Genomic DNA, 27,926 nt, shown 5'->3' on the forward strand with positions numbered 1-27,926 from the left:
TTCCACCCTGTCAAACACCTGCTCAGAACCTCCAGAACACAACTCAATAGAATCCCATGACTGCTGAGATAAAAATCTCCCATTGTCGAGATTAGAAAATCCCCTCAAAACCTCGGGCTCATACAAAATCGACAATCCACCCTTCGCCAGAGTCAGACTCACCACCGGAGTACCCCTAGAGGATTCAACAACCACCATCGTCCCTTTCTATGTTGAACTCATGCCCATCTGAGCTGTCGAGGGTTTGATATGTGCCTTCTCAGATTTTCGGTTTTCAGATCCATATAGATGGAGATGCGCCGTTGGAAGAGCCACTGTCGGAGAATCTCTCGAAGACTCGTCTGCCGTCATTGACCCTATCTGTGACGTCGAAGTACCTGACGGAGCCATCGAGCCCTTGGGCTGGGCCTCCACACCATTCGGACTTTTGGAGTTATGTTTCTCGCATAGGGGCTTTTCCTTCCATTGACCATGCTTGATAACTGGGCCTCAATCCAGCCCATTAGCCTTATTATCTTTATAACATTTAGGCCCACTCCGTTGCTCCAGCTTCCCATTTCCCTCTTCCTTATCCACTACAGTAAGGCCCAAACCCATAAACAAACCCAACCCTTCATCTACCTTCTTCAACATGACTCCAACCTCTCATTCCAACCAATTAACTCTGCCCTTACATGCCACAGAGACCCTTCAACTTCATCAAACTGCTTCCACCACAAAGCATCATTCCCTTTGCTACCATCCCGCACCGACTCATCCTTCCTGATTTTACCATTACCATAAATTTGCTGAGGACCAGAAACCTCCTGCCTAGGATTCATTAGAGAAGTAAGAAGTTTCACGATGATGATTAACACCTTTAAAAGATGTATCTGAAATCACCTTCTTACCTCTGATATCCCTTTCACCACCACCATTCAAAAGGACAACTCTATTATCAATAGCTGAAACAGAGCTTCTAAAATCTACCATCTCTCTCACTATTCTTGCAAAACCTGCCCAACCACATCCTTTCCTCCCTTCTGGATGATACCATTCCCCATACCAGTGCCAAACTCAATCAGCTTCACAAACCTTCCAAATGCATTTTGACATCTTTGGACTATAAAAACTCTATGACCCTCCCTTTTAGTCTGAAAAGATTCCTTACTGCCTGATAACCTAAGACAATCCTCCACCACCTTTGCCATCCAAACAACCATTCCTCCACTGAGATGAAGGGACTTAGGTGCCGTTTGGATAGTGTGTTGAGATGAGAGATGAAAGTTGAATAAAATATTGTTAGAATATTATTTTTTAATATTATTATTGTTTCGGGAATTGAAAAAGTTGAATTGTTTATTAGATTTTGTGTGAAAATTTGGAAAGTTGTAATGATAAAATGAGATGAGATGAAACACTTTTACTATCCAAATGGGGCCTTAGACAACTTCCTGCTCCTCAATACAAAAAAAGTTTACACCTTTCCTACTAATCACGAATCTCTTTGCTTCAGTCCAAAACCTACGCTCCATCTTCAACTAACTATTGGTAAAACTAAAAAAAGAAAAAAGAAAAAGGGAATCGTAACAGGGACAATGAATGAAAGATTAAGGATCATCCCTGTCTAGCAGTATTCTAATATATAAAAGTGAAACCATTGGAATAACTTCTCACAAAATTAAAGACTAATCAATGTGACAGTAAATAAAAGCATGTCCATACACAATTTCATACTAGAAAGACTACTTATCAAAAAGATCTCATGCTAGAAAAAGAACTAACAGCATGCTTCGATTAAAAGCAAAGGCAAATATGCAATACGAAAACTTGAATCACATGCCACTACGTGTTTGCAAGGTGTGTAGGAAAAATGAACAAGTGTCAAAATATTTCAGCACAAAAACTTAAGAGACGACACACTTTTCACACGCTATACAAACAAATAAAGTATCAAGAATTACAGACATCAACATTCATGAATAAAGGGTTGAAAACACTGTTCTTGCAACATTTTCCTTAATTCAGAGTTTGAATTCAGCATGTTAATCACTTGAAACATGTAAGAAATTGTACTGCAGAACATATCACACAAAATTGAAATCTACAGACTTGAAGATTTCATTCTTGTGACATTTTGCAGTAAGTGATAAACCGCAATCCAGTACATAACAAAAACTGCATAACTAAAACAGCATCATTAAACTACAGAACATTGATACAGTGTCATTTATAGAAACAATAACTTACTTTTTTTTCAAATGCATGAGTAATACAGATTGAAAAAATTCAGGCAAAAAATGCTATCAATTCCAGGTGGAAAAACATACATGTGTCCAGAAAGATATACCTCATCCAACTTTTTCTCACGATCTCGCAGAGAAGATTTAGCCTGGACAAATTTCTCGTTCCAGTTTTCATACATATCAGGATGTAAATCTCTGTAGGCCAGGCAAAGTGTACGCAATCCAGAAGATCCAAATTGCTCCAAGTGTTCCCTCGTTACTTTCTTTAGATCGTCACTTACATCAGCCAGTCTCTCAAAGATTACAGAATCAGCACCCTGTGAAAAGAAGATATATAGCCGATTGTTATTTTGTTTTTCAACAGCCAAGCAATGTCCATCCTATTTATAAGCCTCAAGAAATTATTACCTTACAGTACAATACCAGTCGGCCATCTGGATAGCGACATACAACAGACTGACGCTTCCTTGTACTAATTACAAACCATGGTGCAGTTGATGTTAGCGAGGTCCACAATAGACTTGTAAACCAATATAAATTACTGAAAGCTCCTCCCCTCAACACACCCCTCCAAAAGGAAAAGAAAATAGAAAACTTTTATACACACCTATTGAACTCAAGGACATTTAGAATCTCATAAGACATGTCTTGGATTTTGCCTATCTTCTCAATATGAGATTCACGAACATAAATCATTGTAGGTGTACGCCTGAGAATCAGAAAATCATTAGTCTCAAGACAAGCTGTATACCCTTGAATGGTAGCAGATCTCACAGAACTAGAACCAGAACCCGCAGTTGTATCCAAACATTAAAAGTTGTTTATGTATAAAAACTAAAGCTTTCAGGTTTAAGACTTTCTTCAGAACCACGCCCAACTAAACCTCAGCAATCAACAAAAACAGTTCAATCCCGTAAGACAATCTAGCAGTAGGTACAACAGCCACAACAGGTACAGAGGATTCACAAACCACTGTTGTCGACGGTGTCCCCCTTGAAAATAAAATTCTGCTATTCGTTCTTCTTTTCACAGCAAATGAATAGATGAGTTGATGTATTCTTTATCCAAGTCAATGAGTTTTAACTAATTTTTAGAACCCTCATTTTAGAAGATCATTAAGACAAACAGGTTAATTTCCCCAGTTTGTTGATGTTATTATCTTGTAGTTCTCTTTTATTTTTGCTCTGGCTCAGAAGGAGCAGAGATCAATCAGGTTTTGCTACTTTACGTTATTAAAAACTATGGAGATCATGCATAGGTGACGCTCTTGTATATGTCCCTAGTGCTTGGGCTATTGCCAATTCTTATTCTCAATAAAATTTTGTTTACCGATCAAAATATTAAACAATATGGTACCCAAGGCAGAAAACTTGACAAAGCAAATAATCCATTCTTCAATAAGGCATGGGAGAGATGGCAAGCACAGCAAGCACAAACCTGTAAAAGAAAAAGCCAAAGTTCTTTGCAGCAGTAACCAAAGCAGCCTCATCTGGGGATGCAGCTTGATAAGTGATTTTTTCCGGGCTTTCGTGACCCTCGGGGAGTACAGTATGACATATAGCAAGGCATCTGAAGAACTCCTATACTCAAAACATATTGTAGCTAAGAGATAACATTACAAAGAGTATGCATGCTCCATGGTACATGCATATGCTGATCACAAACATAATGTATCTAGAAGCAAAGGTTGTTAGGATGTTTTTTATCGATAAAATTTACAAATAAGTGCAAAGGTGAGCAACTTGAGCACACAAGAAGTATACAAGAGAGAACACCCATTTATGATAGGCGAGTAAAGCAAGAGGACATACAATGTAGTAGAAAAATTTCAGTGAGCCATCGTCCAAACATACATAGATTTAAAAGTAATGTTAGAAACAGTCCTACGATGAGCAAGCTCCGCGCACTCCCTTTGAAAAGTAGTGGGGCCCACCATCAAAAGTGGGATTTTTCATGTGGATCCCAAACTTGTCCACTTTTTTCAAAGGAAGTGCATGGGACTTACATACCCTAGGACTGTACAAATCATTTCTCTAGATTTAAACACACATTCTTCTATCTCAAGCACCCCTTCTCCAGGTTTTTGGAAGAGCAATCTGTTCCTCCCAAATAAACAACAATACCATAACAGGATCATCCGCCAACTTCTGAATCACATGGACTGCCCTTCTACACTTTCCAGCAAGCCATGAGCCCATTATCCTTTTAAGGCATAACCCTTGCATCTCGAAGTGACAAAAAAAACAAGACCACGAAACTCTAGCCACATCACAGGGCAATAATAGATGGTCCAATGATTCCCCGCTCTTCTTAGACATGCAACACGAATCCACCACTAGAACTTACTTATGCCTTAAATTGTCTGAAGTTAATTTCTACTCTAGACAGACCAAAAATAATGTCACTCATTTAGGAATTTCTTGCGTCAAATGCTTTTCTAGGAAACAAAAAAACTTGCCAACATGGGGGCATGGAGCATGGTAATATGAGCGAATCTCAAAAGCCTGCTTGGAAGAGTTCCAGCATATTTTGTCCGTTATGCCTCCGCTTAATCCAATTATATGCAGTACATTGAAAACAGAGAAAGGAAATCCACTTCTAAATCATCTGCTACTTGAATAAAGATTGATATTCCATTGTTGATTGTCAAAATAAAAATCCACTTCTAAATCATCTGCTACTTTATTCTTCCATCGACTTCCCATGGAAGAGCATATGGAAGAGTAATGTTCCTCTCAAAATTGCTTTCTTTGGCTGGCTGGCCTCCCATGGGAAAATATTGACTACTGACAAGATGAGAAAGCGTGGTTTTTTTACAATAGATTGGTGTTTTACGTGTAAAAGAGATGGTGAATTGGCAGATGAAATCTTTACTAGGCTTGGTATCTCATGGGTAATGCCAAGGAGGGTGGTAGATCTATTGTCATGTTGGAGAGGTATCCGGGGCAATCATCCAATCGCGGCTATTAGGAAGATGGTGCCTCTATGCTTAATGTGGTACATTTGGAATGAGAGGAATAGCCGCTGTTTTGATAATAGGGAGCATTCATTGGGAGGGTTCAGGGACTTTTTCTTTCATACATTGATACTTTGGGCTTCGGCTATTGTATTGAATGGGGCTAGTTTTAATGACTTATATGTTGTTTTTCACAGTGCTTAGCTTGTAATTAGATTCATCTCTTGTATACTTCTTGTGTACTTGGGCTTTGCCTAATTATGTGAATTAATAAAATTATTCTTCTTACTTATAAAACAAATCATCTGCTACTTCCACCTAGCTATCTGATGTTCCATATATCTTCATAAGTTATTCACCCTCCTAAAATTCTCTAGGATGCCACGCCATATTAATTTTGCCTTGAACACCATCTCTTTAAGACCCAAGTACTTCATCCACCAAGCATATGGGCTAAACCTCCTACGTCTACTATGGCTCCTCTCAGAACCAACTCTGGTTGGCTAAGTTGATTTTCAACCCAGATGTAGTTTCAAAACATAAGAAAATGCAACGTATATGCTGAAAATGATCCAGATTGGCCTTGCAAAAAATTTGTGTATCATTTGCAAAAGTAGAGGCGACACAAGTAACTCAGAATTTCTATGCCCCACAAAGAAACCTAATAAAAGCATCCTCTCTATAGAGGCAACCAGCATTCTACAAACAGCAAGGGGAATAGAGGATCTCCTTACCGAAAGCCTCGGAAACTATTGAAGAAGCCAGTTAGTGTCCATTTATTAAATAGAGAGATGGACTACAGAAATACAGTGTACAATGCTCAGGAACTTCTCCCCAAAAACACGTCTGCAAGATATACAACAGGAAAGCCCGATTAGCATGATCATAAGCCTTCTCTAGATTCCAATTTGCATATTACCCAGGAACCCCCAAACTTATTCTGCTATCAAGGAATTCGTTGATGATAAAAGTTGGATCTAATATCTACCTCACCCTATTAAAGGCATTCTGGGACCTGGAAATGACCTCTTCCAATACTATGTTCAGCCTGTTAGCTAGAACTTTGGAGCTTACCTATACACCCCTCCCAGTTGGCTAATATGGCAGCAATCCTTCATCTCCACAGCATCCAACTTTTTAGGAATGAGAGCGATGAATGTAGCATTAGGACTTCTTTCAAACTTGCCCCAGCTGTGGAACACTTGGAAAACACTCATGAAGTCTCTTTTGATGATAATCCAACAAGTGCGGAAAAATGGCATAGAGAAACCATAAGTCCCATTCATTTCTTTCAGTTTCAGCGCCTCTAAAATCTCACTTACCCCAAATCATGATCCAACCACATGGCTTCCTCGACACCAATGGAGTCAATTATATGGCCCCTCAATTTAGGTCTTGATGCAAACTGCTCCCAAGTAAAAACATGTATAAAATTGCAAAATAAGTTCCCTTATATCTATAGGATCCAACGAGACTGTCTCATTCATAGCTAGGGTTTCAATGGAATTAATCCTCCAATTCAAATTAGCCACTTGTTAAAAGAACTAAGTGTTCTTGTCGCCCTCCCTTAACCAAAGCACCCTCAACTTCTATCTCAAACTAAACTCTTCCAAGAGAGAGATCCTTGTCTCGTCTTTCTATACTTTCTCTTCCCCAGAATGTTCTTCCTTCCACCATTACCTCAATATCATGAAGTTCATTCAAGAGTATACCTTGATATCATAAAGTTCATTCAAGAGTATCCCTCTGAAGTATGATCAAACTCCTACTTGTTCCATGTTTATAAATTATTTTCCAACGCTTTCAGCTTGCTCACCAAAACAAAACTAGGAGAGCTTGGCACGTATATGACATCCACCACTATTTGAACTTGTCCACAAAACCTCATATTTGAACCACGTTCTCAAATTTGATATATCCTTGATATCTAGCAACTTATTGCAATTGGGAAAATAGGAAAATGGCCTTCCCTCCAATGATATGAGGAATCTATCAGTCTTGGTCCATGTCAGAGATTCTCAATTATTAGACCACATAAAGTTGCCATCAATCAAAGGAATATCATAAGACCTTCTTCTCAAATGAACTCGAACAACTCTGACATCGTGGGGGACAAACAATTATCGCTTGATGGCTCGCTTAGGAATCAAACAATACTAACCAATTCAAATAGATTAAGAAAGTGCCCACCTCCATATATCCTAAAATAAATGAGTAGTATTCTTGATAAAGTCTGAACAACATTTTCAACATTCCTTTCACCAATTACAATATAGTAACAATCAGCATTAAACAATTATTAACTAAAGATATCAATGGAAAGAGAAATGCTTTGGCCCCAAAAAGATTCCACCAAAGTAAATCCTCAAACCGACGTGGCTTGATGTGGTATGTTAGATTGTAAAGCTATTTTTATTGTAAAGTAAATCTAACTTATCACATGAAGCCATGTCAATTTGTGGATTTACTTTTGTGGGATTTGGTTGTAGCACCTCTCTAAGGGAAATCCAGATTATTGGAGGTAAATAGTAGGATTTCACATCCACCAAAAAAACCAACAATGAACTTTCACTCGATAGGTTTTCTTATATATTTGGGATTTGATTTGTTGGCTCTACTAGTCATTTAGTTTAACTTTAGAAGTCAAAACCAATATACCAATAAATAAAATTTGCGTAGTGAGGTAATCTCAGATATTCTGTAAATAGTAGTGAAAAAGTAATGATAAAATAGTGAATAGTAGTAAAAAGTAGGTGAAAAGTAATGATAAAATAATGAATAGTAGTTACCCAAAGGGAGCCTAAAACAAACCTCCTAAAACACTCATGCTCCAAAAAAGGCTTGCATACAAAAATCCAAAAAGACTGTTCACCATGCTATAATAACTGCAATATTACTCACAATGTTAGTGTTCGCAATAGTACTGATCACGGTACTGTACAAATGTTCAAGCAACATTCTATATCAGATTCTCGTATCATAACCGTTTATCCCACATTAATTTGGTATTAGGTTTCTTGTCCTATATCAGTTTGCACTAGTTTGGCATCAGAACTTAGTCCTATACCAATTTTGATATCATAGTTAATGTTCAACGTCATATTCAGTTCGTGTTTAATATATGGAAACAATACTGCATCCAGTTCCCACTCAGAACAGTATATACCTTGCAAACATCAGGGTTGGGCTCGTTTCTCCAAGCTCCCCGCATAAGCCTAGCATCATCAAAATTAAAGCCCTTCTCATGGATTGCATTGTCTGAGTTCGGCTCCTGTAACAATTTAATGACATCAAAGTTATCTTCGGTTTAAACAGAAATCATCAGTCTCCATAAGATGACAGCAATGTATACCTCCACTTTTAAGCCGTTACGCTGTGCTATTCCCTTCTCTATTTCAGTGACACCAGTGCCATACACCTCCCCTCCGATTGAACACTTAAAGAACTCCATCAAATTTCTTGTTAAAGTTCCAGTTTTGTCAGAAAATATATATTCCACCTGATTACAGCAGCAGTTCAGAACAGTATAACTCTTTTTGGATGAGTAGAACAACATAATTCACACTGTAAAGTGTAAACCACCACTATTGATCAACTATATTAACAATGTAGCAGATAAAGAGATGCTTCCGCAAACACTAATAGATTTCACTGTTTCATATACTGAAGGTGATGATGACAACAACAATATCTCACTTATCATAACCAAATTTTCTTTTATTTAGCAAAAATAATAAAGACCACTTGTTGTGACTCACTCAAGAATGTCAGTACGGGAGTAATTTACCTGTCCAAGTTCCTCATTCAAATTGGATGTCCGAGCCAGTGCTGGGGTGTTGGTTTCAGTATGGTACATATGTAAGTCCTTGTTGATAAATTGGGTGGACTGAATAAATTTAACCATCTGAAATAGTAATTACAAAATCGTTAAGGAGTTATCCTTAAACAACCCCACATATTGCTAAGACACAGAGTATAACAGACTAAGGAACCTACCTCAATGGAAACATAAAGAGAAATCGGGATAATTGAGGAGTACAAAGTAATCAGGGTAAACATTGTAAGAAGGGCAACCTGAAAAACCAATAAGTAGAATCAACTGACAAAATGTTAAGGAAAAAACCATGCAACTTTTCTCTCATTCTTTTTTTTTTGATAAGTAACTTTTCTCTCATTCTATAGCATTCAAATCAACATAACAAGCATAAATACCAAGAATCGGTTGTCGGGGTTAAACTGATCATCCACACTTTTAGTGAGAGCTAAGTAATAGTACTTGCGGTCTATGAATACACCACTGCAGAGTTTCAAGAAGCCAAAAACTCACTAATGTGAATAATTGCACCTATAAATTATTAAAAAAAAAAAAAATTGATCGCAACTATTAAAATATCCACAAACATGTACAGACTAGCAAATTCCTAATTGTCAAACCTGCCTATAGCTCCAATAAGACACATTGTAAATAGAACACCAAAAAGTGTAAGGATAAGTTTGTCGAGTTTTCTCTCAAATGTACTTCTTTTGGAAGGAACATTCATGGCATTCATCATGACCTGCAATTAAATCCAGACATCCATTAAAATGAACTTACATTAATCAATAGATAAATGACCCAATGGGGCAGATACCACACACATCAAAGAGTGGAGGTAGTAAGAGAGCAAATAGTTGTTGTTTATGTCAGTGTAATTCGTGATATCAAACCTTTGTTTCATGTCCAGTAAAAATAACAGCCCCAACTATATATTCCGTATTCCTGAGACTGCACCCCTGAAAACACCAGTAAAACCAACGAGTAAAAGTCAGCTATGTTCCACCTATGGAGAGCAAATTTCAAAATCAACAATGACCAAATGATATAAAGATTATGAGCATAAAAAAGGGACTCTCTTTTTTATATCTATACAGATTTTATTAATGAAATAAAACACTTGTGTAGATACAAAGCCTACACAAGCTTCCCCAAAACTATAAATTACCAAATGATATAAAGATTATGAGCATAAAAAAGGGACTCTCTTTTTTATATCTATAAGGATTTTATTAATGAAATAAAACACTTGTGTAGATACAAAGCCTACACAAGCTTCCCCCAAAACTATAAATTTTAATTTAAATATCTAACAAACCCAATAAAAGAGAAAATGTGGGTGTTGCCATAAAGTGTTCAACCACTTGGAGCATGAGTAAAAATTTGATCCCAGAAATAAGCAACTCTACACCGTACATATGCATTTGTTCTCCCACAAAAGAATCCACACAGGTCATAGAAGAACCACATTCCAAGTGAAACCATTCATTCGTCAGATATAACAATATAATAAAAATGGGTAACATGATTCCGATCATTAGGATAATATTTAAACCGGTACAATGCCAGGCCTACAAAGAAAGCATTTCAAACAAACCACCAAGATCAACAGAACATTCAAGTGCAACATAGCAGTCTTGTATAAAAGTTATATAACCTATTCCTAGCAGATAAGGGCAGGAAGAACATATTAAATGGCAAAGACTGAGCTACTAAAACATAAAGCTGAATAAAAAAACAACCCAATGTTGCAAGGAAGAAAAATCATATCATACTCGTAACATAATTTGGTTTGGAGTGAGAGGCAATGTTTGCTTCTGAACTATAAGATTGCCAGTGAAAGTGTATAATGAATTGTTTGGCTGCTCACACTGCACTTCACCTGCAATAAACAAAGAAATCATTCTAAAAGTACTCTCCATTTTTCCTTTCGCTTTTTTCATTAATGAAATCTATTAAAAAGCACCAAAAAAAGGCGGTACCCAAGTACCCAAGAAAACTACATAGGGAAATACCCCAGAAAAAGAAACTTGTCATAAATTGAAACAAGAAAGATATGGATTTGGACCCAAAAGCTTGGGCCAAGATTGAGCCCCTAACGGACTTGCCTGATTGGAACTCAATTATCTCAAGCTCAGCTTGACTAAACACAAAAAGTTACAGTTTAATGTCCAGTGGTCTATAAATGGGTGCAATAACAGTAGTGCACTGCAACACTAAGGCCTGTTTTGGATAGCAAGATACTCTCATCTCATCCCATCTCATCTCAATATCCAAACAGCACAAACACAAACATTTTTTAATTTTAAATCTTCAACTTTTTCATCTAATCATTACCTAATCATTACAACTTTCCTAAACTTCCAAACAAAACACAAAAAATAATTCAATTTTTTCAAATCTCAAACAAAAATTATATTAAAAAATTATATTCTAACAAGATTTTAACTTTATCATATTTTTATTCGACTTTTTCTCACTCCTTTTCCAAAATCCCATAAACATCTTAACTCAAATCATTTCACTATTAATCACAGATCATCTCATCTCATCCTTTTTTTATAAGTAAAAATATTATATATATCAATAGAAGTAACCAAGTGCACTGGACGTATACAAGAAAACACCTATCCCATACTAGCTAGCCCTAGATGACCCAAAAAGCCCATGAAAATTAAAAATCTATCCAAATTACATCAAGCCCGAATTGGGATAGAACATGCCTCCCCAACCCCCAACCCTCGTAAGACTAATACTCCACCCGAAACTCCTTCTATGAGGACGTCTTCATAATGCCCTCCCTTTCGTCTTCCCTCGACTTGAGCTACCTCTCTTAGTTTCGTAGTTGATTGCCCAAGAAAGACGCTTTAACTTATTGTTTTTCTTAAAACTTAATTTGGTTTCAAGCGAGTGGCCTGCCTCTTTCGCAATGAGTAGTGCTTTAAATTGGCCTTCACATCCTCCATAAAAAAGCCTCACAGTATGCTGAATCTCGTTAACCTTATGCAAAACTCAATCTGATGGTGAACCCGCTATGTTGTTTGTCGAAAGAAGAGAAACCCGGGGAACAACATTATCCCCAGACACAGTCCCCAATTGCTCTCACGACCCTAGACGTTCCTTCTTACAAGGCACCAACAATAAACCCGTAATTTCCTCCCCGCAGTATCCTGCATTCAAATCCCGAACCTCTTCAAAAGTTATATTGTTGTTGTCCATTATTGTTGTCACCATTAGAGATTCCTTCACCTTCGGCATAGGCGTCGTCGTTTCATCGACGAGAACATTGCTTGTAGGTGCTCCACCCCCCGACAACCCTTTCTGTGCCACTTTGTCAAATCTTACTACTCCCTCAAGAGGCATAGAACAGGCAGGGGGAGCACTACCTTCTGTTACCCCATTTTCATCTTCTGAAAGAAGCTCGTCTGCTTCTCCAAAGTACTTGAAACCCTGGAAGGACCCCTATCTTCAACTGAAAGTGAACCCTAGAAAAAGGTACCAACCCCAATTGCAACTAGTGACTGAGGGCAGTCAAACAGCAAACTAGCGTGAACATTGATGCCGGCGTCCAATGACCCTATCTGTAATAGCGCCAAAGTACCCTTGGCCGCACACTTGAGGCCTTCAAAACTGTAGGATCTACCCCCCCCCCTTTCATCCGTTTTCAACCCACCACCAAAATCCATGATCAGGTCCAACTCCTTATCCACATTAATCACAAGATCTCTCACATACTCTATAACTCTCGTCAATTGAGCTTTAACAGCCCACAAAACCCCCTCCACTTCTCCCACACTCAAACACTCGATCGAGGCAGCCATTCCACCTTGCATCAAATGGTGCTTACCCTCCACTTCTCCCAATTTCACCCAACAGCCTTTGTCTCCTACAAGTGTCTTGCCCTTTCCTTCCGCCACGGAGCTATTCTCGACCATATTACCCGTCGGTGACCTCAACACCGAGGCATATGAGGCACCTTTGACTGAGGAAGGCCTTCCCACTATCTTTCCATCAACAAACTCCCCCTCTGTTTGCATGCTTCAGAACAGCGGCTTTGGACCCAGTGACGCTTTGAATGGAATTCAGAAAACATTTCCATCCGATGTCATTTGCGCCTTCAGAGATCACCAACAAACCTCTCCCATTTCGGAATTCTGAAAGTTGCGAAAAACTGCCTTTTGCGTTAATATGTTGTTGAATGATGAGAACTCCATTACCCATCCTTAACTCCTTGAAGAATCCATCATGACAGATGAGTTCTAAACAATCCTCTATCCCCTTACCAACCAATGAAGTTGTCGTCCCACGTAGGCACATGAACTTAGATATCCTTTTACTACACTCAGAGATGCGAAAGTTATTTCCTCCATCTTTCGTAAAAATGAAAGTTTTTTATTCCACCTTCAACCAACCACCTCTCATCTTCCATCTGAAACGAATCTGCTTCGCGCGTCATCATCTCCCAAAACATCAAGCTTCCTCTCACTTCGTCATCTCCGGCGTCATCTCCCAAAACATGCAGATCTGAAGTAGGTTTGCGCAGGCGAAATCAAAGGAGTGGTTTCTTGAGAAAATCTAATTGTCAGAGGGAGGACCGACGTCGGAGTGCCCTCAAAGGAGTCGCATAAGCCCAACGGTATTGTCTGTGGTGGTGGAGGCACAGATCCGACGAACAATGGTCCGAGAGATCTCCTTGACGATTTTGAATCCAAGAGATCTCCTTGACGATTCTGAATCTCGTCACCGGAGGGAGGACCGACATCGGAGTGCCCTCAGAAGAGTCGCCAGAGTCTGTCGATCTTGTTTGCGTCGGGGAGGCATAGGTACGACGGTCAACAACGCCTCCGAGAAATCTCCTCAACGTCTCCGAGAAATTTGAGAAATTCCAGGTCGCCGGAGGGAGGATCGACTCTGAAAATGCTTCAGTAGAGACACCGGAGTCCGTCGGCCTTGTCTGTGGTGATGGTGGGGTATCTTAGGTGAAGGGTGGCGCCGGTTAGTGCCTTAAGTGAAGGGTGACGGCGGGGTTAGCCTTAGGGTTTTCTCTCACTTAGGTTTGCAAGCCTCGCTTAGGAGTCTCTCTTCTTATTTCATCTCATCTTACCATCCAAACCAGACCTAAGCCAAAATTTCCCATAAGCTTACCACCCCCCCCCCCAAAAAAAAAAAAATATATATATATATATATGTTTCACGATCTCATGTTTCTAGTTATTTCCTTGCATAACTGTGATAGGGAATTATCAAATTGCATAAGGTTGTCCCCGTCTAATATTTGATTAAAGTCCTCCCATGTTAGTAATTTCTGCAAGTGCTGGTCAAATTTTATATGAATTTCATTTTTTTTTTTTAATTGGAACAGCGTCCCGACTAATCCCGGAGGTACAAGTAAATGACAGTACAAGCATCATGATCAACAATAATATAGACAAACAAGTCAAAAATGCTAAACCTTTAAATTCAGATGCCTTCTCAGGAGTCAAATAATCCCATGTCCTCTCCAGTGCCTTTCTAATTTTCAAATTTGTTTCCCCATCCAAATTTGCAGTCTACAACCAAGCAAAAAACAAAATGAGAAAAAAGAAATATGAAGTCATTGATTTGCAAATCACAACAACCAAAAGCTATTCATTCTTCTACAAAAGCATCATAATCATAATGATAACAATGATAATAAGAGCAACAACAAAGACGATAAGATAATGGGGAAGAATATTAAGAAAACCTCAGTATAGCAGACACCATCTGGGTTTGTACCAGCGAGAAAAAGCAGGTCCGCAGGAAAGAATCCGTCCTGCTTAACCTACACCCAAGCAAATCCAGCATTGTATTTTAGCATCCAATTTAATTCTTGCCATTGCCAAAGGAAAATATTTATCATAATACTAAGAATGATAACATCAATAGTGTAAATAAAAGAAAAAAGAGCATTCGAACAACTTTTTTAAAAAAGTTGTAATGCTAGAAAGCAAAGGAAAATAATAAACCATATATAAGTCAGTTTTTTATTAAAAACAAATTCATGGAAAGTGTTCAATTGCACAACTCCAAGTCTGCACCAAGCCTTCAACACTTTCAAATTCCAACAATTAGCCAATCAAAAGATTAGAGTTGCTCTCCACTGTCACCTCAATCCACCATCACCACCCCCACCCTCCAACCCCAAGAAAGGAGGGGCTCTTCAGCTGAACTAGAGTGCTTAGGGAGCAACCACAAAGGGGGAGACCTCTTCCCCCTAAATGGCAACCTCTCAAAGGGAGACATATTTCAGTAATCACAGTACATCAGTCTTATATCCAACCATAAATTCCAAACATAATATTCCCAAAGAACCTACCAAGTAAAAGCACATATCTTCCAAAAGTCGGAAACAGTTAAACATAGTATTTTTTTTTATAGGGGAAACAGTTAAACATGGTAATAGAAGTTGCAGGGATTTTCCAAGAAAACAGTAAAAGTCAGAGAGAACCCTAAACACCCAGACCCGCCGCCACCCCTCCCCCACCCTAGCCGGCGTGTGGCATCTCACCACTACAACAGACTTGGTCGACGGGCCCTAACGCTACCACTGAGGGCCAGCCAATGTCGGTCCTCCCTCCGGCGACCGGATTTCGCAGCTTCTGTCTCGAAATCCGTCATCTGTGTAGTCCTTCTGTGCCGTCTATCGCCGTAGTCTGTCCCTGTCTCTGCCTCTATCTCCAACATCCGTCTCTGTCTCCGTCTCTCCGTCATCTACCTCTGTCGCCGAAACCAGATCTGTCTTTGTCTCCCTTCATAAACGCCACCATCCCGTCCCACTCTAGAACTATGAGTGACCCCTTACCGCCGGTACAGATAAGGTCGACGGGCTCCGGCGACTCCGCCGAGGGCCGTCCGGCGTTAACCCCCTCTCCGGCGACCGGGTTTTTTTGCAAAAACCGACCTGGATGAAGCTCTGTTGTTTTACTTTAAGAAGATGAAGTTGGAGCAGTGGACACAGAGGGATTTGACAATGACGACACGCGATGTGGACTCGTCTCAGTTGGAAGGCGAGAGGTGGTTGAAAGTGGAATCAAAAACTTTTGTTTTTACGAAAGAGGGAATAGATAATTTTAGTATTTCTGAACGTAGCAAAAGAATAACTAAGTTCATGTGTCTAGGGGGGATGATAGCTTCGTGGGTGGCTAAGGGGATTGAGGATTGTTTAGAACTTATCTATTATGAAGGTTTCTTCAGAGAGTTAAGGATGGGTAATGGAGTTTTTATCATTCAACATCATGCTAACACAAGGGGCAGCTTTCTGCAACTCTCAGAATTCTGGAATGGAATGAGGAAAGGATTGTTGGTGATTCCAGAGGGCGCTAATAGCATTGGATGGAAAGGTTTTCTGCAGTCCATTCGAAGTATTACTGGGGAGTTTGGAAAAACAGTGGGAAGGCCGTCCTCAGTCAAAGGTGCTTCGTACGCTGCGGTGTTGAGGTCATTGGCGGGTAGTCCGATCAAGAACAGCTTAGCGGCAAAAGGAAAGAGTAAGGCACTTGTAGGAAACAAAGGTCGTCACGTGACATTGAGAGAGGTGAAGGGGGTCTTGTGGGATGTCAAAGCTCAATTGAAGGGAGTTATGGAGTATGTGAGAGATCTGATGATTAAAGTGGATAAGTGGCTGGACTTAGTCATAGGTTTTGAGGGTGGGCCGAGCATGGATGAGGGAGGGCAGGGGGTAGATCCTTCGGGTTTAAAGGCCACAAGTGTGCCGGTAAAGGGCATTTCAACGCCATCACAGATAGGGTCGTCGGACGCTAGCATCTTTGTCCATGTCAGTGTCACTATGCCTACTGAGGGAGCTATAGGACCTCAATCACCATATGCAGATGGGGTTGGTACTTCTGTCCAGGGTTTATCCTTAGTTGAAGACAGGGGTCCTCCAAGGTCTCGAATATTTTGGAAGAAACAGTCAAACCTCTTTTGGAAGATGCAAACTGGGTTACAAAAGATAGTGCTTCCCCTTCCTGTGCTACGGGGAACAGTAGGGCCAGACAAAGCGACACGACAAGGATCATTGGGGGTGGTGCAAAGTCAAGCAATGTTGGAAGAGAGGAGGAACCTGTAATGGTGGCAGAAACAATGGACACTAGCGGTTTGTCGTTGGTGCCTCATGTGGGGGAAGGTTTGGAATCGGGAGTGCAGTTGGGTACGGTGGCTGGAGATAATGTCGTTCCCTAAGTTTCTATCCCTCCGTTAAACGATATAGCGGGTTTACCATCAGATTGGGTTCTAAATAAAGTTAACGGATTTTAGTAAATCCTGAGGCTTTCGTATGGAGAACAGGGAGAATATGAAGATCAATTCAAAGCTCTACTCATTGCGATTGAGGCGAGTCACACGCTTGAAACCGAATCACATTTTAAGAAAAGCAGGGAGTTAAAGCGTCTTCTATGTTCAATCAACTACGATGCAAAGGGAGGTAACTCAAGTCGAGGGAAGAATAAAGGGAGGGCATCGTGAAGATGATCTCGTTGTGGGATGTACGGGTAGAGGATTAGTTTTATGGAAACAAGGGGCTGGGGTTGGGGTCGGGGTTGGGGTTGGGAGGTGTGTCCAATTCAAGCTTGGTGTATTTTGGGTAGGTTTCATGGGATTTTTGGGTCATTAGGGGCTCTCTTGTATGGGCTAAGTGTTTTCTTGTATACGCCAGTGTACTTGGTTACTCCTATTGATTTATATATATATATAATATTTTTACTTCTAAAAAAAAAACATATCTTCCAAAAGCATACACCACAAACTCAAATCAGTTTCTAGTGCCACAACCAGGGAACAAAGTCAAAATACAGTAAGGAAATGGCAACAGGTAAAGAGTGCTTAATAATAAGCCTTGTAAAACTAAACACTAAAACAACAATGAAATCATGGGCAGCCCACTAGTTTTACACTTGACCCACAAAAAAATGAAAGAAAATAGAAAGCAGTTTGGTTTGCAAACTAGCAATGACACTATAGTCCACAGAGATGAAACACAAAGTAACTGGTGCAGTTTTTCTCAAATATGAAAAATCTGAGATTACAGGGTTTTCTGGAAGCATCAAAACTCAATCTCAACACACAACACATCAAGTCCCATTGTGCAAACACCAAACTGAAGAATACTCACCCTTACAATGTCTCCAACCTGCAATTTTTTCCAAGGTATAGGCTCCCACCTTTGATCTTGCAAGACATCTATAAGATTGTTATTTACCGCCATGTCATTCTGAAAACGCTTCTGTTGTACATGATTAAGCGAGATGATCAAAAAATAATTAAGCAATCGTTGTACATTTATGCTCCAATGCAAACTAATTAATTGATGGAATTTCAAGCCCCATGCTAACGCATAAGGGACAACAATTGTTGTGAAAAAGACCCCAAGCAAAATTCATAAAGAAAACGGAACACCACAATAAGCAAGAAGAAGTTCAGTACTCACCCAATCCTCAAAAGCTTCTTTAACAAGAGAGACAAAGAGCACCAGACTCAAAGGGACCACATTTGTTATTGGAGACACGGGACTGCATAATCAAAACAATACTACTATACATCATGAATTCACGACAAAATCAGGCATCAATAGGATAGCTCTAAATCAAAAACTAGCATAGATATTTTATGCTAATTTAATCATCATTTCCCCACAAAAAGAAGATGGCAAAGCCAAAATGAAGGTATAGAAGAAAGTGGAAAGAGAATGAATCTCAACAGGCAAACATGATGCAATCATGCATGTAGTATGATAATTATTACATTATCACATCTTGAAAGTTTGAACTGATGAGCAAGAGTGATTTTAATCACTTCACAACGATTTTAACACTTCCACTTGATGATAGCTTCACCGATTATAATGCTATGTAAAAGTGAGCATGAAAGAAACATATGGTCAATTCAACATTTTAGAAATCACTCTATATAGTTTTACAATAGCCCAAGAGTAGCTTGGTACACAGGAATTATACAAGAGAACCCCTATACAGGAGAAAAGAAAATGAGAAATTCAAAAATATTTTTTTGACAAGTACCAATTCAAAGATTATGAAAAGGTAGAAACTATTTATGAGCTGCCATCCATGTACAAAGGGGGTTGAGAACATTCTTTTTCAGCTGTACCATTGAAGTATCCTTATCAAAGGCTCGTGCATTTTGTCACCTCCAAATACTTTTTTTATAAGTATAAAGGAACCATCAGGGAAGCACAGTTTTTAATGACACTAGAAACAAAATATCAAATATATGCAACAGAAGTACATTGAAATAAATGCAATCTTCCGTTTCAGAATTGAGGAACTAAATGCTAAGAAATATTGCGAAAATGCTATTGAACTGCAAGTTCAACATAACGAAATAAATGCAATTTTCTGTAACACCCCAGTATGTTATGGATAATCCACAAAGACTGGGTAGGTTATAAAGATAATCATGGGTACTAAGTTTCACACTGGTTATTTACTAAGTGAAACTGAGCTTTATAAGTGATTGTAAAAAGGTTTCATTGTAAAAAGGTTTCAAATTCACTAGTCTTTTTGGGGTTACAGCTCAGATGTGACTAACATTTTTCTTGAGTCTTTACATATGGTACCAAAGCCACCTAATAAGGTCAACACATGATGCTGGAGCATTACATGTCATGGCCTAACAAATGCGTTAGGAATTTAAGAGGGGGAGTTTGTAACACCCCAATCCCAGAATCCATATGGATAATCCATATAGAGTGGATGGGTTAGAAAGGTATCAATTAATAATTAAAAAAAAAAAAAGGTTAGAAAGGCATCATGGGTGTTAAGTCCACATTGGCTACTTGCTAGGTGAAACTAGGCTTTATATGTGATTCTATGGAAGTTTCAAATTGATTAGTCATTTGAGGGTTATAGAGCAGATGTGCCAGGTTACATTTTCCATTTCAGTATTATGGAGTCAAATGGTTCAAAAGCATCAAGCAATACAAATCCAAAAAGCAATAACTTTTTAGCCTGGGAACCCATTGAGATTAGCTCTATGAAGGAATCATACCACCAACTGAAATTACACTTTAGCTATGTTGAGTGAGTTAAGATCTAGAGGGATAGCTCTCACATCGCATATACATGTTATCTAAGATTAGTAGGATACACACAAATACATCAAACTCGCAACTATACAAAATTATTTTACAAAGATTTAAATGCAGGTATATCTGGAAGCCAACCCAATTTAGAAGAAATTGAAGGTAAGCTGAGAATATCATACCTGATTTTTGTTGCTGACAAAATTGAGATTGTAAGAAAGTAGAGATTAGCTACCCGCCTGAACTGTAGAATGTAAGGGAAAAAAATCAGGAACATAAATAAAACAAAAATCAACAGAGGCTAGCAATGAACTAACCCCAACCCATTCATGTAATATTACTGGTATAGAGATACCAGTAATATAATTGTTTTGATCGGTAAGCAAAAACTATACCAGTAATATTAATTAATAATTTAACTCCAAACATTCAGCCAGAAAGTCACTATATACCAGTTGTGGAACTAACAGAAGCTTGCATAGTTCAAATTAACCTAATCTAGTTTACCCCAGAATCTATTTGTCTAGATTTACATGATTTGGATACACAAAGACAAGAAAAGGTTCTCAAAAAATATAATAGTTCTAGGTGAAGTGCCCTCTTAGGCTTTTTATAGCATTTTTCAACAACTGGGTAAATAGATAACTGCGCAAACCGTTAGTGACATGCACTTGCAAGTTTGATATACTGTTGGCCATTTTCCAAATAGCTTAAACCTTTAGTATTAATGGTTACTAATATAGGATTAAGTCTAGTTATCCAGAAGGTCCTTGGTTTAAACCCCATTCTATTCATTTCTTAGATTTAGTACATGGAAGCCCAAGGGTTCGGCTTTGCCAGAGGCTAACAAATGAGATTGTGGGGCTTTAACCTTAATGTTTCAGCTTTAACGTGTTTGTGAGCTTAATATGCATTTTGAGCCTACTTTCTAACAGTTTTAGCTTTTGGGACTGATGATTACTAACACACACACACACACACACACACACACACCCAAATATGTATGGAAAGTGTTGAAACAGCAGCTAAAACATACACTGAACAATATATGATGATCATGTGGAGTCTGCTAGTGTTGTTATAAGGGTATCCTTTTTCTACAAGGACGAAGGATCTCACTAAGGCAAGACCCTTCAGACACCCTTCGGAACAAACCCAGGATATACAACCCCACTCGCTATAACAGTAATATAGGTCTCCTTTTAACTGCTTTCCCACAAGAACATATTGTTTTACACTTCTATCAAAGAAATGCATTATTGACTAACTTGAATGTAGAAGTTATAATCTTTATTCCACTCAAAAAAAAAAAATGATCACAAAAGAAAAAGGATGAGAGGTCCAAATCAAAAACAGAAAGTCAAATTATTTCAAATCTCCAATAATTAAGATTCCCAATTTCCAAGACACCAAAGAAATGGACTTCATCAACTCTATGCACCTCCATTTGCATCTGCTAACCCCTCAAACACAAAGCAACCCATAGATAGATGTATTGGCTTAACACCTAATGTTTAACTCTAGTTGTATTCATAGGTTGATTCAGAAATAACCACCCACTAACTGCCACCTTCGATCATAAGCAAACACCCACGTAAGGGATAAACTAAACAAGATGACATATATGCACATTTTCTTGCCAGGATGCTTGAAGATTACCTGTTCAAATAGACCTTTAGGTAGAAAAGTAAAGAAGTTGTACTTCGTAGTTGATATAGAATTCCCCTAACAAAAATGATACCATAAGAATCAAAACCAAAGAAAACTTATTGTAACCAGATGCAAGCCATGTATATCATAACGTCAACAAAGGTGTAGAAATTCCTAATTGCTAGATATCACAAACACTCATCCATGTAAAGAATTAATTGATATCAAGACAGTAGAAGTATTTTCTTTGATAAGTACTAACATTTTATTAGAAAGCACAAAGGCATAAGGCAGCAGAGTTATATTTCTTGCTATGATTATTGTAAGCACGATGCTTAATATAGGCAGAAACTCTTCATTCACTCGGCTGTCCTTGCTAAATGATGGAACTGAAACAGTTGTAGCAGAAGGAAAGTAGACAAACAAAAACTATCCCATGAAAGAGACATTTTTTGTCTAACCAATTATTTCCGAAAAGATTTTGATGTACAATATTCGAATTTCAGAATGATGACAAACCACAAAGGCTTGTGTGCTGCTGTTGGCGTGAGTTAGTCAGCAAAGTACTTATTGGTTCATCCTTAGTGCACCCTCTTTTCAGGAGACACTGTTGGTAGACCATGTAGCAACCCTGGTGAAGCCTCCCCAAATGGATGTTTTGATTGAGAATAGAATATCATAGAAAAAACTACTTATTAAAGAAAAAAAACCATTAGAGGCTAAATCCTAAGGAACATTTCAATAATGGTAACAGTATGGCGTATGTTAGCTTTCCAATTCAACAGGGAAACTAAGGAGAGTTTCAATTGAAGGAATTAAATTCAATGCTCTGTCATCAGCAAAACAGATAAATTAAAAAAAAAAACTGTTCGTATTCTCTTTTGTCAAAATCCTGTATGGAGCCTAAGCCCAAAACCTTCATATATGGAGGAAATGCAACTTAAGCCTCATCGACAAGTGAGAGGGACCGTATACCGCATCAAGATTTGCTAGAGTCGTAACGACCAAGAATTTAGAACAAAACATAATTTCCAGCCGAAGTCAATTCTTCACCGACATAATCATATATAAAAACGAGTGTCTACATGTATGTATGAGGAAGAGGAAGAGGAAGAGGAAGAGGGGAAGGGTTGACAAACCGTGAATCTGACGGGTAGATTGGCTTCGCGATCATTGCAGAAGATGGTCCGATGACCAGGCGCCTGGGGCGTGACCCGGCCGAGCCGAATCGTCCGAGACGACTGAACGTGCTCGTTCATCGAGGAATTGCCACCCAATCTAGCCGTGGATCTCGACCCCCTAACCCTATCCCATCCACCCATCTTCCTCCGATCGGGTGACGAGGCCGTCCTCCCCGATTGGCCTTCAGAGCGATTCGCTGTACGCGTTGATGCGGAGAGAGACGAGTAAGCGCATTCGACCACGCTACGTACGGTGCCTCCTTTCCAATCTCGACTTTTATTTCCAGTTTTGCCCCCGCACTCAGCTTGTTCTTTTCGCCTTTCTTTCAATTTTTGGTCACAGTCCCAGAACAAGATGAAACAACAAGAACAACTAAGAAATCAAAGAAAAGCCGCGTGGCTGCTACCTTTGGTGAATTTGTTCCTCTCACTAGAGACGCGCGCTTAGCGCGTGCAAACATGAGCTGGCGAAGAGTTTTGGCTTACACGGCGCCGTTTTAATGTTTGACGTACACCGCGTAGGAAGTTGCTCAAAACCTTTGGGGGGGGGGGGGGGGGGGGGGGGGGGGGGGGGCTAAATATTGAGGAATGGAGACAGTTACAGGTCGTGGTGGTCAGGAAGCGGTTGACGACGAACACACGTTACCGTTAAGGAGAAAATGCTTCATTTAGGTTAGTTGGATGCGGGCCAATCAATAAATACTATATGACGCCTTTGACATCTGCCATTAGAACTCCATTGCATGAGCTACAATAATGCCATTGCCACACACTGACAGCCCTATTTATATTCCATTTCAAGAATATTACAAAATAAAAACAAAAATTTCCTTTTAAACTCTCATCCTATTCCTAACTCGTAGATAACTTTAAATATAATAATATTTTTTTATTAAGTTTAACACATCAGATTAAAAGTAAAAGTCAAAATAAAATTTAAAATAATATTATTTTATTATATAATTATATACAAGTTGTTATTAAGTGATAAGTTTATTATTTCTCTATCATATTTTGTATACAATCCAAATTACTATTCATAATAATGAAGTTTATATAAGATTTGTATGTAAACCTAATATGAAGTTTACATAATAATATGGTTTAATATATGGAAAAAAACTACTTTGACTCCCAATTGTACCGTTCAATTTGATCGCTTGGCAATTTTTTTTTTTTTTTTACTTAGTGATTTTTAAGTGTATTGGAGTATTTTTTTTTTATTTTTTTAAATATTTAAATATATTTAAAAAATGTGAAAAAATGAAAAAAAAAAAAAACCAAAAAGCAACAATTAAGTGTAACATCCAGACTCAAAAAGTGTAATTTTAATTATCATTACTATTACTAAATTTAAGACATGTTTTAAAATAGTGATTTTATTAGAATAGGTGACTTTCTTCCACTATCTTCGCCCGTAAGCCCTAGTGTTTATCTCCTAATTGAATAAGCTTCCTAATGGAAAACCAAACTCCCAACTCCAAACTCTATCCAATCTCCTTATGATCCACGATACCCTTTTTCCTTGCCTATAAAACCCACCCCAAGACCTCCAAAAATAAACACAAGAAACTTTATACACATAGCCATCGTAGCAGCTTCTACAAACCGAGAACCCACCTCCCTCAACCAAGTTAGCTACTTCGTCGGAAACTACCACAGACGCCGCCGACGGTGAGCTTTTCCCCCACCTCAACATATGTCATTGCCGTTTGAGCCCAACCTGTTGATTTCTCTCTCCCTCTTTATCGATAGTGACTCTTTGGCCGTGTGCTTGTGCTGTCGTCACCAACACCTCAAAGTACTTCGGAGTACCACTCTTGGAGCCAGAAATCATCGACCAGCCCACCTAGGTGAACTCACTTCCTTCCAGTAAGTCCTCGACGGGATCTATTTCTCCCCGTGATTTTCAGTTCTCAGCTTAGCAAATCCTCTCTCTCTAACTCTCTCTTCCTCTCTCGGTGTCGCACCACCATAGGGACCTCCTAGTAGCGCCGCCGAAAACTCCCAGCTACCCAGAGCTGTCATCGCAGTTGATCCTCCTCTCGATGAGTATCGCACGACACCTCCCCTCTCAGAAACGTCTCTCAGACTTGTGTAATATGGCTTTGATATTAGAGTGGGCCTTGGGCCTTAAGCCCATTTGGCTAGTGCTTCATTGAGTTGGTATTAGGCCTAGTTTTTAAATAAACTTGTTGGGCTTATTTCAAAAACTTTAACAATTTAAGTGGGTTAATGTTGGGTTGACATAAACTATTTTATTGTTTGAAAGTGGGCTAGTGGTGTTTTACAAAGAACAACGGCTTAGTGATTTTAATTGGACTATTTCCTTTAATAGGAGTTGGGCAGGAATTTAAGCTAGCCCAAAGTTTTATATGAATAATTATGAATCCAAAGACACAATTTTTATAAAAAATATATTTTTAAAGTATATCATGGAGCCTATTATTTTAGTTAAATTCTAATATACATAGAGTATTACGACACTCTTTTCTATGAAATTAGTAATGTCTAGTACCTCATATAGGTAACACGCTACAAAGTGGGAATCAGGAAGTGGCACTAAGAGGTAATTAGTATGATCATATAATTGCATGTGTACTATAAATGTGATATTTGTCTATGCTACACTACGAGCTAAGTCAAGGTTAGATCATTTTCATGATCTTCAATGAAATATAACAATGCATATAAATGAGCATATGTATGTTATAATATTATGGATTACGATTTGATGGGTGATATGTCATGAAAATCACATGTATGCCATGCAATGTAATGTCATGAAGTATTCAGATCATATACGTCATGTAATGTTCATGTAGTTCTCAGATCATGTATGTCATAGAATGTTTATGTTCAGATCACATTATGTCATGTCATGTTATGTTATGTTATGCTATGTACAAGTATATGCCATGCTAGAAAAGTTCATGAAGTCCAACAAACTTCTCATGCATTAAGAAATAAAAGATGTTATGTTTATGGATGACACAGACCTAAGCATGTTCACCACCAGTTATGTTAAGATGGTGCCACGGACCTAAGCGCGATTCACCATATGTTAAGTGAAACACGGACCTAAGCATGTTTCACTCCAAGTTATGTTAAGGATGACACAGACCTAAATTTGTTCATCACAAGTTATGATAAGGATGGCACGGACCTAAGCGTGTTCATCACAAGTTATGTTAAGAATGACATAGACCTAAGCGTGTTCATCATAAGTTATGATAAAGATGACACGGACTTAAGCGTGTTCATCACAAATTATGATAAGGATGACACAGATCTAAGCGTGTTCATCACAAGTTATGATAAGGATGACACGGACCTAAGCGTGGTCATCACAAGTTATGATAAGGATGACACAGATCTAAGCGTGTTCATCACAAGTTATGATAAGGATGACACAGACCTAAGCGTGGTCATCACAAGTTATGATAAAGATGACACGTGACACGGACCTAAGCGTGTTCATCACAAATTATGTTAAGGGGTGACACGGACCTAAACGTGTTCATCACAATTATGTTAAGGGTGACACAGACCTAAGCGTGTTCACCACATAAGACGGTATCACGGATCTAAGCGTGGTTCACCATATGTTAAGTGAAATACAAGATAAACAAGTCATGTTTGATTGTTAGGAAATGCATGAAGTCAGTCATTTATGCATTCACGTTACATGTTTGCCATGATTTGGCTCATGTTAATGATGAATAGATATGCTATATGAATCTGTGACGATATATGTATGTATGTATATAAAGTTTTTTTTTCAGAAATTAAACTTATGTTAAATTAAGTTGTGTACGATATAATTGTGAATCTGTAATGATGTATATATGTTATAAAGAGTCTTTCATAAATTAAGTTTATGCTAGGCTAAGATGTATTTTATGGTATGATGTGCTATATAATGAGTATTCGATTCATTTTTGTTTATTTCTCTATTTTCTTCTATATTTAACTTTCACAGATGATGAGTATGAGGACGCAAAACTGGAGGGCCAGGAGTAGATCTAGTGTAAAGACTTAGAAATGAATAAGTGTTATTCACACAAGAATTATATTTTTTTTTTATGTCATTCATAGGATTAGTTTATGTTCTTTTACTTTACGTTCAGTTTTCGAAACAATTATGTTCAATTCAATTTTTAATATTTTGATGTTTTTCAATAAATGAGGTAATTTAGGATATAAATCTCTTTGCTGAGTATTATGTTATGAATGTTAGTAATATCTATATCCTACGGAAACAGGGTGTTACATTAAGAGCATCACCCTCAAGAATAATCTTCCTCAAACCAATGTCAATTTCCAACAAAACAAAATGAAAACCAGCATATGTCAATACAAGATGTGGATCAATAAATAGGGCTTGTTCATTCTCATAGTGCCCATGACTTGCCCTTCCCAGTTTCGGATAATAGTGACAATGCCGACCTAATACTTCTCTATTGCTATTATTAAACATTCATTCAATAAGGTCCCGTTTGGATACAGAAATACTCTCATCCCATCTCATCTCATCTTATCATTACAATTTTTCTAAATTTCCATAAAAAATATAATAAACAATTCAACTTTTTCAAATCTTAAAATAAAAATATTATTAAAAAAATATTATTATAACAATATTTTATTCAATTCATCTAAAATTATCTCATCTCATTATACAAACGAACCCCTTTTTCAATAAAATATCCTCATTTCTCAAACTAATACATGTTTTATATTTTACACCCCGAATTATCAAAACTGATTAACTGATAAATGTTTCACATTTTACTTTTTGAACCGTTAAAACTAATGCATTTCACCCTCAATTTACAATTGATTTTTAAATTAATGTCTTTTATTAATATTTAGTAATCAAGATTGTGACAAGTTATCTATTTTCTTCATCTTTAACTATAAAACTTGGTCAAATGGTGCTACTTGAAAAAAAAAAAAAACATTTGGTTAATGTAATATTTCAATATGGATTGTCCACTTGGTGGGTCAACCAATCACCCACTAGAAACACGGTTGTAGCTAT

The 27,926-nt window shown here is 38.2% G+C and overlaps 1 protein-coding gene and 1 long non-coding RNA gene across 2 annotated transcripts in view; one reads left to right on the top strand and one right to left on the bottom strand.

Annotated features, from left to right (window-relative positions):
• Positions 1-23,255, bottom strand: part of LOC121257161 (phospholipid-transporting ATPase 3) — a 34,048-nt gene extending 10,793 nt beyond the window's left edge. The window contains exons 1-19 of the mRNA XM_041158068.1: positions 22,841-23,255; positions 21,711-21,776; positions 20,234-20,295; positions 18,441-18,522; positions 18,126-18,236; positions 14,721-14,798; positions 14,448-14,544; positions 10,771-10,877; positions 9,889-9,954; positions 9,616-9,737; positions 9,394-9,478; positions 9,178-9,255; positions 8,969-9,085; positions 8,534-8,680; positions 8,348-8,452; positions 3,663-3,805; positions 2,833-2,934; positions 2,634-2,697; positions 2,330-2,542 (exon numbers count right to left, since the gene is read on the bottom strand). Of these exons, the coding sequence (XP_041014002.1) occupies positions 2,330-2,542; positions 2,634-2,697; positions 2,833-2,934; positions 3,663-3,805; positions 8,348-8,452; positions 8,534-8,680; positions 8,969-9,085; positions 9,178-9,255; positions 9,394-9,478; positions 9,616-9,737; positions 9,889-9,954; positions 10,771-10,877; positions 14,448-14,544; positions 14,721-14,798; positions 18,126-18,236; positions 18,441-18,522; positions 20,234-20,295; positions 21,711-21,776; positions 22,841-23,023 (2,028 nt within the window). The 5' untranslated portion in view covers positions 23,024-23,255. The remainder of the gene's footprint in view (positions 1-2,329; positions 2,543-2,633; positions 2,698-2,832; positions 2,935-3,662; positions 3,806-8,347; positions 8,453-8,533; positions 8,681-8,968; positions 9,086-9,177; positions 9,256-9,393; positions 9,479-9,615; positions 9,738-9,888; positions 9,955-10,770; positions 10,878-14,447; positions 14,545-14,720; positions 14,799-18,125; positions 18,237-18,440; positions 18,523-20,233; positions 20,296-21,710; positions 21,777-22,840) is intronic.
• On the top strand, positions 17,073-27,159 carry LOC121257162. Its single transcript, XR_005939164.1, has 3 exons — positions 17,073-17,546; positions 25,221-25,222; positions 27,148-27,159. It is a non-coding gene; the product is annotated as an uncharacterized LOC121257162 (long non-coding RNA).
• Positions 27,160-27,926: the final 767 nt, after the last annotated feature.

Source organism: Juglans microcarpa x Juglans regia, chromosome 3S, assembly GCF_004785595.1.
Source record: "Juglans microcarpa x Juglans regia isolate MS1-56 chromosome 3S, Jm3101_v1.0, whole genome shotgun sequence".
Classification (NCBI taxonomy): domain Eukaryota; kingdom Viridiplantae; phylum Streptophyta; class Magnoliopsida; order Fagales; family Juglandaceae; genus Juglans; species Juglans microcarpa x Juglans regia.